Source organism: Sardina pilchardus, chromosome 3 (genome assembly GCF_963854185.1).
Source record: "Sardina pilchardus chromosome 3, fSarPil1.1, whole genome shotgun sequence".
Taxonomy (NCBI): Eukaryota; Metazoa; Chordata; class Actinopteri; order Clupeiformes; family Clupeidae; genus Sardina; species Sardina pilchardus.
Genome location: NC_084996.1, coordinates 4,860,906 through 4,877,778, shown reverse-complemented (window position 1 = coordinate 4,877,778; position 16,873 = coordinate 4,860,906). Strand labels below are relative to the sequence as shown.

General features: G+C 44.7%; 2 protein-coding genes across 2 annotated transcripts in view; one reads left to right on the top strand and one right to left on the bottom strand.

Moving 5' to 3' along the window:
* Positions 1-6,170, bottom strand: part of si:ch211-257p13.3 (kinesin-like protein KIFC3) — a 14,448-nt gene extending 8,278 nt beyond the window's left edge. Inside the window, exons 1-6 of the mRNA XM_062531488.1 lie at positions 5,967-6,170; positions 5,248-5,417; positions 4,898-4,994; positions 4,582-4,745; positions 3,815-4,061; positions 490-668 (exon numbers count right to left, since the gene is read on the bottom strand). Coding sequence (XP_062387472.1) covers positions 490-668; positions 3,815-4,061; positions 4,582-4,745; positions 4,898-4,994; positions 5,248-5,349 — 789 coding nt within the window. The 5' untranslated portion in view covers positions 5,350-5,417; positions 5,967-6,170. The remainder of the gene's footprint in view (positions 1-489; positions 669-3,814; positions 4,062-4,581; positions 4,746-4,897; positions 4,995-5,247; positions 5,418-5,966) is intronic.
* Positions 6,171-9,912: 3,742 nt separating this feature from the next.
* On the top strand, positions 9,913-16,613 carry ndrg1b (N-myc downstream regulated 1b). Its single transcript, XM_062531041.1, has 16 exons — positions 9,913-10,005; positions 10,354-10,419; positions 10,678-10,713; positions 12,648-12,753; positions 13,029-13,149; positions 13,862-13,924; positions 14,016-14,076; positions 14,428-14,514; positions 14,816-14,860; positions 14,990-15,093; positions 15,270-15,332; positions 15,435-15,486; positions 15,671-15,718; positions 15,828-15,863; positions 15,995-16,046; positions 16,401-16,613. The coding sequence occupies exons 1-16, from the start codon at positions 9,970-9,972 to the stop codon at positions 16,607-16,609; spliced, it is 1,185 nt and encodes a 394-aa protein (XP_062387025.1). The 5' UTR covers positions 9,913-9,969; the 3' UTR covers positions 16,610-16,613.
* Positions 16,614-16,873: the final 260 nt, after the last annotated feature.

Below are 16,873 nucleotides of genomic sequence, written 5' to 3'. Positions count from 1 at the left end.
GAGGATACATATTACTTTAAAGACAGCATGGGCAACATGTCAGAAATGGAAAAGAAAGATGACAAAATGAGAGAGAGAGGGGCAAGAGGAGCACAGGCCAGAGCAAAAGGGGGTAAATATTAAAGACAGCATGGGCAACATGTTGGAGATGGAAAAGAGAGATGAGAAAATGAGAGATATTTCAGATATTTGAGACAGTGAAAAAAAAATAGAGAGAGACTGAGATTAAAGATGGAGGGAATGAGAGTGAAAGAGAGAAAGAGAAACAGGAGAGAGATATTTTCACTCGTGGAAAATGAGAGAGATATCTAAAGAGAAGAAGACAGTGAAATCAACAGAGAGCGACTGAGAATAAAGATGGAGGGAGAGTGAAAGAGAGAAAGAGATCAAAGGAGAGAGTGCAAGACGGCGAGTGTGAAGTGAGAGAGAGGGAGAGGCTGCGGCAGCAGCAGCGGCGGCGGCGGCGGCGGTCCTGGACTGGTACGGTACCTGCTGCTGGAAGGCCTGGACCTTGGCGTGGCGGTCGAGCTCCTTCTGCTCCAGCTGGGAGTGCAGCAGCCTGAGCTCGGCCCTCAGCTGGGAGCGCTCCCCCTGCAGGCCGCACAGAGACTCCACCAGCGTGTGCAGGCCCGCCTTCCCTGCGCCTCCGCACGCATCCACTCCCACACCTGCAGCAGGGACACCACCACATAGGATGGAGGAAATGGACAGCTCCGTTATTACCACCACCATCATCATCATCATCATCATCATCATCATCGTCACAGGCATCACCATGAACATTATCATCATCATCATTATCATCATAGTAATCATCATCATCATCATCATCATCATCATCATCGCCATCACTATCATCATCATCGTCATCATCATGATTTGCATATTCATACTGACAATCATCCCCTCTATCTCCTCCATGTGCCATCCTGTAAATCTGTGTTGGTGACGCATGTGTAGATAATGTAAAAACCAGCAGAACATGGGATCAGCGATCACTCCATTCAGTGGAGTGATTAAAATCTTTGAAGATTTCAGCCCTCATAATCCTTCCTCGTCGTTAATATTGTATTATGTCACGGCCTACGACAAGATATGGCCTGAGGAGAACTCCTGCTTCAGTCAGACCTCACGACTCATCTCAGAGGTGCTTTCATGCTCATCACATTTTAATCAATGTAAACTCTGCGCACACTTGTCTCTTGCTTTAGGTTAAAATGGTTAATGCATGATACGGGCCGCTAGCCCCCACACACACCAGTACGTGCAAGTCACTTTGGGGCACATCGTTCCGATTCAGAAGCACTTACATCTCTCGCAAACATTTACTCACGCTAAGTCAGCCCCAGTCAGGCAGACAAGAGCGAAAAAACGTGCCCGTTAACATTTTAATCAGTTTCCTGTTTGAATCTTTCATGAACATGAGTTAGAGTAGACCGTCTTCCCCCCCCAGAGCTCATAATACCGTTCGGTGGAAGAGGTCCAGTCTGGAAGTGCTGTGTCACTCTAAGTGATGAGCCCCTGGATTGGATGGGGGGGGGGGGGGGGGGGGGGGGGGGGGGAGAGATAAAGGGTGTGGGGGCACATTGGAAGCCAAATGGCAGAGGCGGACTGAGCATGCTCGGGAAATTGCTGCTGCACAAACGTGAGGAGAGGACGCGTGCTCGAGGAATAGCCACTCTGTAGACGCCGAGTTTGGGTCCATTAAGGCTCTCTGAGAGTCAAGTCAGTTAGAGCAGCACCAAGGAAAAACTACTCGTGGTGTGCAGAGCCACAGAGAAAAATGAGCAGAATTTCAGCGACAAATATTTTGCTCTTCAACATCTGTCACATTAGATTAGGTTTTGTGTTGTGTGATAACGAAGACACCTCTTCCTGTTCACGAATCCTTTCTGATAGTGTTTCTCTTAGCCCAAGATATACCTTTCTAAGCCCAGAGAAAAAGAACAGTCAGCATCAATTCTTTCTCTTGACATGTATCTCTACTACAGTATTTCACCAAGCACCTTGTGTTACAGTAGGTAATCTAAGATACAGGAGAAGGCTTACAGTTGCCAACAATGTCAATGGCCTTTTTCAAGGGCGATTTATTCACAAGAGATCCATTTACACTATGTGATAAAAGCCTGTGGACATTGGAGGCTTTTACTCCAGCATGTCTGAACAACAGTATGAGTAGAGTATGAACAGTGACCCTCTCTCCCTCAATCTCTCTCTCTCTCTCTTTCTCTCTCCATCTCTCCCTCCATCTCTCTCTCTCTCTCTCTGTCCCCCTCTCTGTGTCTTTCTCCCTCTTCCCAGTATTAACGTGAAGGTACTCCTGGATCTGCTCTCTCAGCTATTTATATCACAACACGGGTGCACGTGAATGCTGCCATGTGACGATGCTTGTAAGTGCACTTGCTGTGGGGAAATGCAGCACTCGCACAGATATTTAATTCATGTCCTAAAGCTACTGAGTCACTGATCAAGTGCCACACCATCCCGACTGCTCCATACACACACACGCGCAAACAAGCACGCTTACACATACACACACACACACACACACACACACACACACACACACACAAACACACACACACACACGTACACACACACAAACACACACACGTATACACACACACACGTGCCAGAACGTAGACATTTTTTCCTGAGCAGCATGTGAGACACTGCCCAAGTTCTTCTACTCCAGAAACCCAGAAACATGACACATATATATCATATAATATATGGTGCTTGAAATGCCGCACACCATGTATCTCACTTATGATTCAAACGATTAATTGGCCTACTGAGGTAAAGCAGTAAATATATTTGAAACAGGTTCAGGTTAAGTTTACAAAAATATATATTTAATTAGGAAAAGGTCTTTTTTATTGTTATCTAAAATATTACGCACCTATCAACGAACTCACCACCACCAGCGGTTTGATGGGAATGATGATAAGATATGATGACCATCTGGCCTTATCTGATGGAGGACAGACCCCTGGAGACAGCCAATGCCAGTGAGAGCGCTCAACTCAGGCCAGATACAGCTGCTCTACATTAAGGAGTCGGTTGTCATCTCCAATCCTGCCTCAGACTGTAAAAACGACCTCGCTGATTTAATCAAAGAGCAATCTCTTTCCTGGCCAATGCGACCGCTCTGTGTCTTTCGTTTGGTTCTGAACAAAACAGCTCCAAGCAGACGCTGACCTGGACTTTGATGCCGTTCCAGCGCAAGACTCTTAAATCTCTCTAAATTAATTCTGTCTCTTCAGATCAAAATCCTCCGTCCGTGGGAGTGCATGCTGATCTTTGCCACAAGACACCTGCTGTTCTTATTGATGCAGCAGAAAAACACTCACATCTTAGGCAACATCCAAAACGAATAAAACTCACTGCTGAAATTACTGCTCAGTGGAGAAAGCTGGTGTATAATTTTTATGACAGACAATTGGTAGTGAATGTTTACAACCACTTTCTCCAAATTTGAAATTAAATGAAAATGTAGGCAGCATAAGTCGTGGTGTATGAAGGGAGGTTCTACAAGTTTTGCGTCCACAAGAGCACACCCATGTAAATTATTGGGAGGTTTTTTTTTTTCAGACTAGCTGAATATCTGAAAATGCCTAACTGAATGCCTGAAAATGACTATCTGAATGCTTGAACACTTATCGGCAAGCCTCTGTTTCTCCTCCTCCAACCCACCTCCCCAACCCGCCCCACTCCCCTCAACCAACCACCACCACCACCCCAACCCGCTCCACTCCCCCCCAGCCCCCCCCCCCCCCCCCCCCCCCTGTCCTCTGCTCTGGCCCCCTCTCACCTTCGGCGGCGGGGCTGGGCTGCTGGCTGATGACCTCCTCCAGGCTGCTGATGACGCTGTTCTTGTCGCGCAGGCGCTGGCGGTAGTGCGTGCGCAGGGCCTTCAGGTGGCGTCGGTGCTGCACGCGGTGCCTGCGCAGCTGCACACGGTACTGCTCCGCCTGCTGCTGCAGCTGCTGCAGGTGCGAGTACTGCTCCAGGAAGCTCAGCAGGTGGGACATCACTGACACCAGGGGAGACTCGCTCACCTGGGGCAGGGCGGGAGCGCAAACGCAAAAGGCTTAGAGTCTTCAGATGTCATGAATAAATTCCGACAGGATATTTAAATACAGAAGTCTTGGAATCTGCAGATGTCATCAAAAATAAAGACAGGATACTTAAATACAGAAGTCTTAGAATCTTCAGATGTCATGAAAAATACCAACAGATGAATACCTAAAATAATTGATTGATTATTTTCATCACAATAAACAATGCTTTTTCTTTTTTTGGGTACTTTGTTTGTGCTGATATAAATAGACCCAAATCATTATCGACATAGTGATATGAGCGACAGAATTTATGGATACTTAGATGCCTTTAGATACCTATGCAGAGCAATAAGTAACTTGTCGTGAAACCTTTTGCCATATAGACTGCAGAGGCGTAGATTGCTCCGGCTATTAAACTATTTTTAAAAACAGTATGTGAACTGACTCATGAGACTCATGACCTGTGGTAGTGGGTGGGAGCGTGGTTGGTTGTGATTTGATGAGAGCCTCGCTCTACCTTTTCTCCCACGTCCAGTTGCACTGTGGAGGCTCTTCTCTTCTCTGCCTCCTGTTTAAACGACAGGAACGCGGCCATGGGGGTTCTGGCTGGAAGTGCCAGGTCTTCGCCCCCATCATCGTCTTCCTCACTGAGCGAGAGGCCATCGCTGTCACTACTGCTACCTGCAAGGCAACCAGGTTTTGGGCGTTGAGTGGTGGAACTTGAGGTGTTGTGAATTCAGATCAACATGCTGAAAGGGTTATTTCTCCACAGTCAAGCGCGGTCAACCCAATTTAAGAGCCGTATTGGTGACAGTTGCAGGAAACACACTCACTGGACTCATTCTGTCTGCACCAACCCCTTTTCCCCATCCTGGGGGTGGGGCCTCCTCTCCTCCTGCTCCCTGTTTCCATGGAAACACGGCCAGGCTGCTGTTCACACAGTGAAGGAGAGAGAGAGAGAGAGACAGAGAGAGAAAAAGACAGAGGCAGAAAGAGAGAAAGAGTGTAGGTACGTGAGAGGATTTTTTTCCCTTCTCCCCCATGTTAAACCGTGACATCCATCATGATCCCCTTTAGTATGCGGAGCAGTGGTTTCACCTTCATTAGATGATCAGGACCAGCTGATCCCAACACTGAGACAGGGGGGGGTTGTTTTGGAGGGGGGGGGGGGGGGTATACATACCTCTGGGGAGTGACCACATGCCCCTTCCAGCGCCTCCTCCTCCTCCTTCTCCTTGAAGACGGTATAGAAGATATAGACCAGCAGCGAGTAGAAGGCGTACATCTTGACTGATGGGTCTGTGAGAGGTGGGTGGGTGTTGGGGGGAATCTCCCTCACTCACATAGGGCTGCCTGCACACAAACACGCAGAGACTTACTCAGCAACCAGATCTCATTGGCAGAGGCATGACAACACTGCTCCACTGTGGTGAAAGGGCTAGACGGCACGGGAACACAGAGACACATGTCCACATACATCTATCCAACACACACACACACACACTGAAGTACGCGCACACACGCACACACACACACACACACACACACACACACACTGAAGTACGCACACATACACACACACACACACACACACACACACACACATACGTAAATATAGAAACACAGAGACACAAATGTAATAACAAAGAGATGCATGCATGATGCATGTCACTTCCATAGCTAGACACGAACACATACATGAGCATATGTGCAGTGCACGTGACAAAATCCATCAGGAAAACCAATCCCATTACAATTCCCGCTATACTGATGACATTACACGCTTCAATGAGTGGCACTGGTTCTTCACAACAGCATCTCTTCTCTGGCTCTCTACTGATGTAGATCTATAAAAAGAAACCTGGCCAACAGACTCTTTCTGTCGTCCCGTTGTAAGCTTACCTGCAGCTCTTTGTCTTCGTCTCTCTTCTCCGCAGGTGAAATTCACCTCTCGGACGCGCTCACACGTCATCGCACATCTTGGCTTCCGTCTCAGTCCTCCGTCTCAGTCCTTCTTCTCGGTCTCCATCCCTCCTTCCCCGCAGGGTCCCAGCAGCGCTCACATCCTCTAAGCGCCACTCAGCCCGTAGTGCTGCTGCTGCTGCCGCTACTGATGCTGCGGACGAGGTACCGACTCCAGCCGGCTCCTGCTCTCCTCCTCCTCCTCCTCCCTCCTCCCTTGCTCTCTCCCTCTCTCTCCCCCTCCCTCCCTCTTTCCCTCCCCCTCTCTTTACCTCGTTCTCCTCTCCATCCAGTGTACAGACTTTAGAGCTGCAGTGAGAGGCAAGCAAGTGTTGAGCATTTTTTGTGTGTGTTTGTGTTTGGGTTGTGTGTGTGGGTGCGTGTTGTGTGTGTGTGTGTGTGTGTGTGTGTGTGTGTGTGTGTGTGTGTGTGTGTGTGTGTGTGTGTGTGTGTGTGTGTGTGTGTGTGTGTGTGTGCGTGTGCGTATATGTGTGTGCGTGTATATGTGTGCGTGTGCGCGTGTGTGTGTGTGTGTGTGTGTGTGTGTGTGTGTGTGTGTGTGTGTGTATCTCTGGGGCTGAGGGTGACGGATGAGGTGAGAGTTGGCAGGTGTGTGAGATGGATCTGGGAGTGGTGCCTCCTCTGAAGATAGACCCCAGAGTCCTTGGTGCATTGGGCATACTGCAACCACTCTGCAGAAATAGAGAGCACTGTTGAGCTGTTTCAATCGTCTCCCTAAAGACATCACTCACCCTCAGCCAAATACTCCTGCAACAATTTAATTAAAACATGTTGGCTATCTCTTCAGATGTTTTATGCACTACCCTCTAATTCACTCAGAAATATTTCCATGGGTAGTTCTCAGTAGTTTATATCTTGCATCTTATATCTTGCAAAAATAATTCTGGCATTCACAGCCCAATGTTTTATTGAGCAAAGGATGTTCTAGAGTTTAAGGCAGTTGGTATGAAATCTATTACTTCATACTTCCTCTATGCTGACCAGATGTAGAAAGGTTACATTGTATTCACAGGAAATCCCTGTTGCAGGCCAATTATGTACACAACAGGCCTCATTTCTGCTTCAACTCAATGCACTATAAAAATGGCATTATTGTTTTATGAAAAGGCTCTGCTAAATGGAGGCATAATCGGAGAGTGACTGATTGAAGACTGATATCAATTTGGAAATGTGTAAACCCTCAGCTAAGGCCTCAATCAACCAGTGTCATGCACAGCTAATGGGTATCTGGAGGGCATTTCAAAACTCTCTGCAATATCCAATATTGAACAAGAGGGCCAGAGTAAGAGGGAACAACTGAAATACATGGCATTGCAAAACAAAAGTCCATGGACTATGAAAACATGCCACTTTGCCAATAATGTACCCTAAGATGAAACCAAGCCTTCCTATATTAGTACACTTTATTAGCAAGGTCACAAAGAATAAAACTTTAACCTATTTAGTAAGGAATTAAATGATAATATAACTAATTATATAAGTATTTCTACATGACACACAGATCTGTAACATTTAGCCTTTCAAAATCGTATGTCCAGGGCTATTTCAAGAATGCATCATTTTTTAAATATTTTATTTATATATTCATAACAACTTCTCAGTCGACTGTATGCAGCTCAATGGTATGAAATTGATGTCATACCGCTTTTTGACCAGAAGATGGCAATAGATACTCAATGCAAGAGAGAATCCACATACACATAGGGCTACTGATCCTGTTTATTTCAAGTCAGGGCATCCTAAGATAACTTGGTTTTATCTACTAAATGTATATAAAAAAAATATGCTGAAGATACTGTATGTTTCCCTCCTCGTTTAAAATCAAATCCTTGACCAATGTTCATGGCAAATAAGTCAAATGTAGTGGTTTACTTACAGTAGATGTAGATACACAATCTGTGTTATTTCAATGATATACTCCAAGGTGGGTAATTAATGTAATGTGTTTGTGGAGTGGTACCTGTGAGCGTGGAGGGCGCTGGGTCCACGACACCAGAGCTCACAGTTGAGCCCTCTTGGACCTACTGCAACATAAGACAAATGAAAGGAAGTGCCAGCTTGCTGACCAGTGAAAGGCCCGAATTAGGTGACTCTGTTCCTGATTATCTTGTGCCGTGAAGGAGAGCCAACACGCGGCACGTTTGCGACTGCTGCCAGCATTTGGCACTGCCATTGAATCTCACGTCATGCTGTTTAATGTGAAATAGGCTTAGTGGTTGATCAGCAACTGTGGGAAATCTCCTATAGCACAAAGAGCATAACACCTTGCCTGTGTATATCTGAAATTATTGACCAAGGTAACAAGGTTATGAATGTAATAATGAATGTAATAACTACACAGTGATCAGCAGGGATAGGCTCTGGAATGCTGGCCCTCTTGGCAGAGTTCCAAATGAAAATACATCCAGGACAGGATGACATGATGAAATGGAAACAGATAATGGGTGGAAGATGATTTAAATTATGTTATGGGCAGCCACGTTTAAATTGAAGTGTTTGGTCAAGATCAAGGTCATTTTAACATTTTAGACAACAGAGGGTGAGCCAAAGTGCTTTACCATTAAACAAACTATTTTAATTATAACAGAATTATCATCAATTATCATGTTTTTATTCATATATTAGACCATATACTTGTAGAGTGGCAATTCTCTAACTGCATTTCATTGTCTTTGTACTTGTACTCTGCCTGACAATAAAGATTAATCTAATTTAATCTTACCTAATGTGCCAATCCCATATAAATGAGTCAGTTTGGATCACAGAGAAGAAATAGAGGCACAACACAAAGACATGCCAAAGGACAGCTATCTCCTTGCAACCGTTGGAAATCAAAGCTTCTCTGATGAAAGCACACTGTCAAGCACATTTTGTATCATCCTATTTCAAGCCAAATAAATATTTCTAACGTTACCTACTGTATGTCTATGTGTTTTTTCCCCAGAGTGTTTACAAACATTTGACCAGAAGTGTAACGTCAGGTGTAGTTTTGAATGATTCTGGCTTAACCTATATTTTGAATGAAGGCTGAAGGCAAACCACCTGTTGGGCTTATATGCTATTAACAGCTGGTCTTGTCTCGGTTCCAGTGCAGGTGATTAGGCAGTCTGGTTCAGGTTATCTGCATGGTGCTCCCAGTAAGAGGTCAGACGAGTTACATGTAACTGATAACCTAAAATAGGTAAAGTGTGTGGAAAGTCATTCTATGCATATGGTAGTTACCATGACCTACATATTCTGCACTGCGGGAGAGTGTTACATTGTACATAGTTGACATTTGCTTGTAACGGTGCGCTATGAGATCTGCAATGCAATGTCCATCTGCTCTATTCTCCATTATGAAGTAGATTCCTCATGACAGGTGGAGAGGAACTCACTGGATTAGTGATTGTTGTGACCTAGACTCATTATCACTGTCTGACATAGATTGATGGCTAAAACTGTAGGCCTATGACTGAGTTCTGCTAAGGCTTCTATAAATAAATAAACAAATAAATAAAAAATAAACACGTATTTTGTTCTCTCTATTATGTTATTGTAATGCTTGTGGGATAGAAAAATACAATTGTGTGCGCTGACCTTGGACACAGATGTAAACAAAATTAAGTTAAGGCTAGCCTATGCAATATACTGTAGGCCCAGTAAGAAACTACTCCAATACAATGCATAAATAATTAAAATTCACTAGAGATCTGAAGTTGAAGCGAAAAATAAATACAGTCCAAAGAATTAGGCCTAATAGCTCAAAAAAAAAAAAAAAAACCTTTAGCAATAGAATGTTGGTGGTGGTCACGTCAGTCAGTTTGTCAATTATTACATCATTAGTAGATCTTCTTGGGCTGAAATATCTCCATTTCTAATCAGTAGTGCGCTGCTCTTCCAACCACTTGCTACTGACTGCTAGCTGGACCATTTTTACATCATGTCAAATATAAAACTCACAGCTTCAAGAAGCAGGGTAGGTTTAATTGATCAGAAAGTTTGGTTTGGATGCTGTGTAGCCTAAACACTCCTGGAATCATGCTAGCTAAACTGACAAGTGTTGCAATTTAGCTAACTAAATTATAGGCTAAAGCTGTTAGTATTTAGTATTAAATAGTATTTCACTTAATTTCATGCCATGTATAAGCCAGGACAGTCTTTCTGAGCACTCACATGTAGGCCTATGTTCGAAAATGCCAGCGATATCCAGCTCCGCTCCTTGTTGGCTTAGCTCATCTTAAAAGACCGTGTGTAAGACAATTCTAGGAATCTATAGGCTAATGGTTGTGAAACTCAGTGTAAGAATGTAATGCTTCATCAACAGCAAAATCCAGCTTTGGTGGAAGTGGATGAAAAAGATTCAGATCTTGATATTGGGAAATCACTGTCCGTAAGTGCATCTTTTAAACAGTAACGTAGAGAGATAGAATTCCAAAGTTAGAATTTTAAAGGAACATTTTTAAAGGCTAGGCCTAACCTACGAAACTCAAATGTAATGTCATCAATGTATTATAGGTCCGTTTTTATTGTAATCTTTCAACTATGAGCACAGTATAGTGTGTGATCATCACACTCAATTCTACTGGCTACAGTGAAGGCCGTTTTGAAAATGTAAAATAATTATTTTTGATCATGTTTTTTCTCACAGAGCCTCAGCCTGTCTGATCAGCATGGAAGGCACACGGCAAGTTACATTATATCTATCCTTTGTCAAGTAGCATACTAGACAAGTGTGCCTCACTGAGACAGCTAGATGGTTATGGTTATGGTTATGGTTATGGTTATTTAGCAGACGCCTTTAGATAATACACATTTTTTGGGGGGGGGTTGATCTGTCAAAGATCCATCATCAAAAAAAAAAAAAAATCAAAGTTGGATTATCTCTAGTAGGCTACAAGTCAGCACAATATTTCTGGTAGGCCTACCTGAAATTCGACAAGGGGGTGGGGGTCAGATATACAGTAACAATCTATGTGGACACCTGCAGAGAATTGTGCTTGAACAGGCTGAGTAATTGACTTGAAAGATGTCTTGAGGCCGTTTGCATTACAAACCACGGCATGTGAATCAGCAGTGGCCAGCTGACCTGATGAGGTCGAGTGACAGATTGCACTAGGCTACCACACTGATCCTCGCGGATTACCATCCGTTCCACTGCAAGACTTTCCTAAACATCATAGGGATGGCCTGGGAGCCTATAGAGGCGTGACGTTGGGAAGTAACGTTAGAGAGAACCATCTGCCAAACGGGCTGCTGTGGTTGAAGACGGTGTGCGTCAGGTCACTCACATGAGCTGATAAGCGCTCCAGGACAGCGACATGTCCACATGACATTTATGCCTGTCGCCCCAGTTTGTGGATGCTTATGAGGGCAAGAGGTCATAGCCTATTTTAATTGAAATGGCTGGATCCAGCTGAATTCCAGGAATCCATGTCATATAGTATGGATGCTTTAGATACATGTATTTCCTCAGAGACCACTGGTTGTAAATGTTGTATTGAGAGTTGCTGGTGCAATGTTGATATGCAGTGTCAGGCTCACATCTTTCATCTCACGTCTGTTTAGTCTCTGATTAGATATACAGACCCGTCCATTGTCAACCTTCTCTGTGTTTACACATTAAATCTACTTATATTGTAGCCTTCAGTTTATGCTCTCTGTTGTGCATTTAACTCAGTATTCAGTCTCATTGAGAAATGCTGGTCAGCAATCTTAAGGTAAAATGAGACTTTCTCCCCTTCAGAGATCCGCATTAAAAGGGTAAAATTCCTTGCATTTAAATAACAAGACTAACAAGAGTAAAACTCTGGGTCATTTTACCTTTTGATTGCAAATGTGTGTTTTTAAACGTCATGTGTTGAAATGTCGCAGGCTTGTCACCTATAGTTTTGTTTACAAGGCCAGCATGGAAAGGTTCAGATGTTTACATGTGGCACGTGCCCAACCTTGACTGACTGATCCAATTTAGAGATCACTGCGTCAAGAATTAGACTAGCCTCTGTTGTCAAACCAGCGAGCGAGGGCGGGGGGGGGGGGGGGGGCAGCTTAGACACACGCTAATCAGAGGGCTATAAAGGCCTGAGCGCTCAGTACACTCTCAGAACGATAGCAATCTGAGCTTCAAGCTACTGAGATCTACCAGTTCAGAGCTACACGCAACCAAACACGGCCGCAAAAATGGTCCTGGACAATACTGAGTATGACTCGGTTTTTGAGATTGAGGTCGCTGTGAGTATGAAAACTGCTCTACTCGTGTCTTGTGTTAGGTAGCCATATTCGTAAGCAGTGCAGTGTTTTTGCTGTGAGGTAGTTTAGTTAATGATGCCAAGCATCATGAACACCAAGGATTTGTTTTGGTTTGCATATTGAGATGTACTTGGAAAGTAGATATTAATCATTATTGTTGCGATATGAATCCAATGTTCCAAAATATTTGGTAGCATCTCAGTAGATAGTGATTTTGCCATGGGTTTATCACAGATTTTGTGATAAGTGGAAACTGAGTTGAGCGATAGTTTTTATTCATGCATGGCAAGCACATGTTATGGAGGAGACTCCTTGGCAGCGTTTGTTAGTGTGTGGAGACGGCAGTGGTCTAACAGAGGTCTGTCCTAACAGGAGGAGGATGTGGAGACTCCATTTGGAAAGGTGCACTGCACCATGAAGGGGACTCCTAAGGCCAACAGGCCAGTTCTCCTCACCCTCCACGACATCGGACTCAACCGTAAGTCCTATAGCTGCTGCTAAGTCAGATGCACTCAGAAGCTTTGTCTTGCATCCTTACAATCTTACAGGGAATGCAGGACCTGTTGTTCTGTGTTCTCTTTATGTCCTAAGTACAACTAAAATGATTAATTGCTTATCATAAAACAAAACAAAAAGTTTGTTTGGAAAATACATCATAGTTTTTGAACAGTTTCTGAGTGCTCTTTTGACAGACCTCAACGTTTTGATATGTTTTTTTTTTTTTCACGGTGGGATTATTCCTCTTTTTTTCAGACAATACCTGCTTCAACCCCCTCTTCAACCATGAGGACATGTTGGAGATCACCAGGCACTTCGCTGTGCTGCACATCGATGCACCTGGCCAGCATGAGGGAGCCAGCAACCTTCCCACGGGGTGAGCATCCAAAACCACTTAGGCTAGATGCCAATGGTCTGTGCTGACCTGGAGGATGTAGGCCACGGGGCCAGAGCTGAGAGGTCAGAGTGCTAGTCCTGATCAGCCCCAGTGGCAAGCTGGTTCGTGTCAGCTGGAGGAGGGTGATTGGAGGGTGTAGCATCGGTTGTTGTAATCCAGCTTTACTGAGTCTTGAAGGTGAGACACTTTAAGCAGCAACACCTGGGAGGCCAGAGCATTAGGCTGGCAGTGGCATACAACAGGGTTAGCCTGAGTTGGCTGGAGTTAGCAGGGCAGTCCATATGCTATTAATTGGCAGACTTGTTAGCCTCCTTAAAAGCTAGCACGCTACAAGTGCCTGATAAGCACAGTCTCTCAAAAGGGCGAGCTCCAGGGATCTCAGCATCTTTGGGCTTATGACTGAAGGAGTGTCTAGAACAGATATGCAGAGGGCAGGTTACAACATCATAATAAGAAGTGAAGAGACTTTATTTTTAAAATGTGATGTCCAAGTCCAAGATGATGCCCAGAAAGGTTTTTGTTCTGCATTGTTGATTAATTAACCTTAGGTAACATTTGCTACAGTTTGCAACACACAGTGTCATGTCCTAAAATCGCAAAAGCTTTGCATAGGTTATGGCAGGAACAATAGCTCACGATGTAGGAATTGTAATGCAGCAAATCAATCTGGATTTGCTTTATTTTCCTGCAGGTACACTTATCCCTCCATGGACCAGCTGTCTGAGGCTATCCCCACTGTTCTCAAGCACTATGGGTGGGTGACACAAATGCAAAGCATTTCTGCAAATGAAAACCTCTGATTCTTCACGAAGGCAGATTTCTAAATTAGCACTCTCTGTTTACAGCATCAAGAGCACCATCGGGCTGTCCATTGGCGCAGGTGCCTTCATCATGTGCCATTTCGCTGTGAGTGGTCACTTTGTTTATTTATTCTGTGAGGTTATACTGTATGGCACGCAGCCATGATAAAACCAGGATTAGAAACAGTTGCCACACAGCGCCGTGTCAATACTGGCAGCATAATCCTGCTTATTATTGTTAGCGGGACGTAAGTCTGTGGAATGTTCTTAATTTGGCAAAGCGGCGGGATGCTGAATGTACTGATTTAGTGTTAAGTGTAAAAGTTTGTCTTTGCTTCAGAAAACCAAAGACCGTGGAGAGTAATAGTCCTACAAACTACTATGTGTATTACTTACTATATTATTACTACTATTATTACTATGTACTTAATGAATGCTCTGTGCTCTCTGACTACAGCTGAACCACCCTGACATGGTGGAGGGCATGATCATGATCAACATCAACGCACAGTCCGAAGGATGGATGGACTGGGCAGCACACAAGGTGCGTGTGTGTGTGTACTCTAGCAGTGGATGTATATTTGAAGGATTACACGTAGAGTTGGCTGTGTTTGTGTTTCGTGCTTAGCTGGAACATGTAGCGGTCACTCCCCTTTAGTGACCCTTTGGTGTGAGCTTTGCGGCCCAAGCTTATGGAGACTTTTTTCATTCTCAGAGGCTTAAAGAATGAGTACTGTATGCTCCTAAAGGCCCCTTTAATAAGGCCAGGAGTTTGATCGGGGGCTACAGTGCATTTTGTCTCGAGCTGGTCCACTGACCTATGCCTCTCGTTGTTGTGTGTATAGGTGAGCGCCGTGAGCGAAGTGGTCATCACCCACCTGTTCAGCAAGGTAAGGAGATATGCAGAGCCAACATCACTCTACATCGAGTTGCGAAGTGTTAATATGTTTCATACAGGAAGTGTCCTAATTGTCAGTGTGTATGTTGCATATATACATTGTCTGAAATGTTCGTTGCAGGAGGAAATCCAGACCAACCATGACCTTATTGCCACCTACCGCCACCACATCCTCAACGGTGTCAACCAGAGCAACCTTCAGCAGTTTGTCAAGTCCTACAACAGGTAACAGAAACACATGCTTCTCAGCCAGTGAGACTATAAATCTTGAATTTCACATACACCATCTCCATATCCCTTAATTGACTCAGTTCTCAGCTGAAAAGGGAGTTGTCATCGTGGCTGGATAATCATGTGTTTGATTGTTTGTCTCATGAACTTCATTCGTCATTCTTTTATAGCCGGAGAGCCTTGGACATTGAGAGGCCCATCCAGGGAGGAAACATCAATGTCAGAACTCTGAAGTATGTATACAATTATCCTGTGTGGTTGATTTGTTTTTCAAATGATGAGGTTATTTTAATATCAGACTAGATGTTTTGACACGCTCTGTTACTATTTATCAGGTGTCCTACCCTTCTGGTGGTTGGAGACAGCTCCCCTGCAGTGGAGGCTGTGGTAAGTGTCATAAGTGATGCATCTAAATGTGAATACCTGAATATCTGTTTATATTGAAATCAATATGCAGAGCCCAGTTTCAACTAAATATAATATATTAGGTTACTTAGTAGCAGCCTTGAAATTAGGCTGATGTTATGCTGAAATTAATTTGGACCTTCTGGTTTTTTTTTTTTCATTTCAGGTGGACTGCAACTCCAAACTGAACCCAACCAAGACCACCCTGCTCAAGGTGAGAGTGGTCTGTGGTTTATTTGGTGAATTAGGACCAATTTGAACACAGAAATGTTCTCTGTCATCTAAACATTTCTCATCATCTGTGTTGTTTTGTATTTACCCAGATGGCAGACTGCGGAGGCCTGCCTCAGGTTGACCAGGTGAGCATCCTCAATTCCTCTCTCTTTTACGCACACTCACACACACACACTTACAGTATGCACATACACACACACACACACACACACAAGCTGTCAGCTGATGTAATCATACTTGTGTCTGTTTGTCATAGCCTGGGAAACTCGCTGAGGCCATCAAGTACTTCATCCAGGGCCAGGGCTACAGTAAGTCAGCGCTCCACACTCTTGTTATATTCTATGAGAATATGAGATTAAGATTAAGAGATAAGGGAATAATGTGTCTGAAACTCTCACACACATTTCACGGTCACAGTCATGTCTAATAACACAATACTAACGATACACTTTGTCTTTAAAATATAGCCACATAGTAATAAAAGACAAAATATTTTTTAACAGAACACTAACAGTAGCAAATCATCCTAATAACCAGGAACATATATCAAGCAGAATATGGTAGAAGGAGAGGAGAATGAATACGTTAGTTCAGTGACATGTTGGCACTGAGGAAGTGTTTGTGGCTCATTGTCCGTCCCTTCTCCGTCCTCCTCCTCTCAGTGGCGTCGGCCAGCATGACCCGCCTGGTCCGCTCCCGCACCTCCTCCGGCACCAGCATCGCCTCCATGGACGGCAACCGCAGCCGCACCCTGAGCAACCGCAGCAACGCCGAGCAGCGCGGCCGCTCGCACACCGACGTCTCCATGGAGAGCGCCCCCACCGCCGAGCCCATCGTCCCCGAGCACACCAGGACGGAGGTGTCCTGCTAAAACCGCCCCCCCCCTAACCCCCCCCCCCCCCCCCCCGCCCTACCGGGATCCCGTTTGCCTGCGACGCTGCTGCTACTTGTATGTCTGAAAATAAAGCCCTGCTTCTGTGACACAGAGACCCATATGCTGCTCTTCCTACCCACCTGATTAATCCCTTTGTATGTATTGCTGTAGTGCCAGGGCAATGGTGGCTTATTATGGGCAATGTGCCGAGGACGCTAAGGGCAATATGTGCTCAAAAGGCTCCTGAGCTGGGGTTCCAAA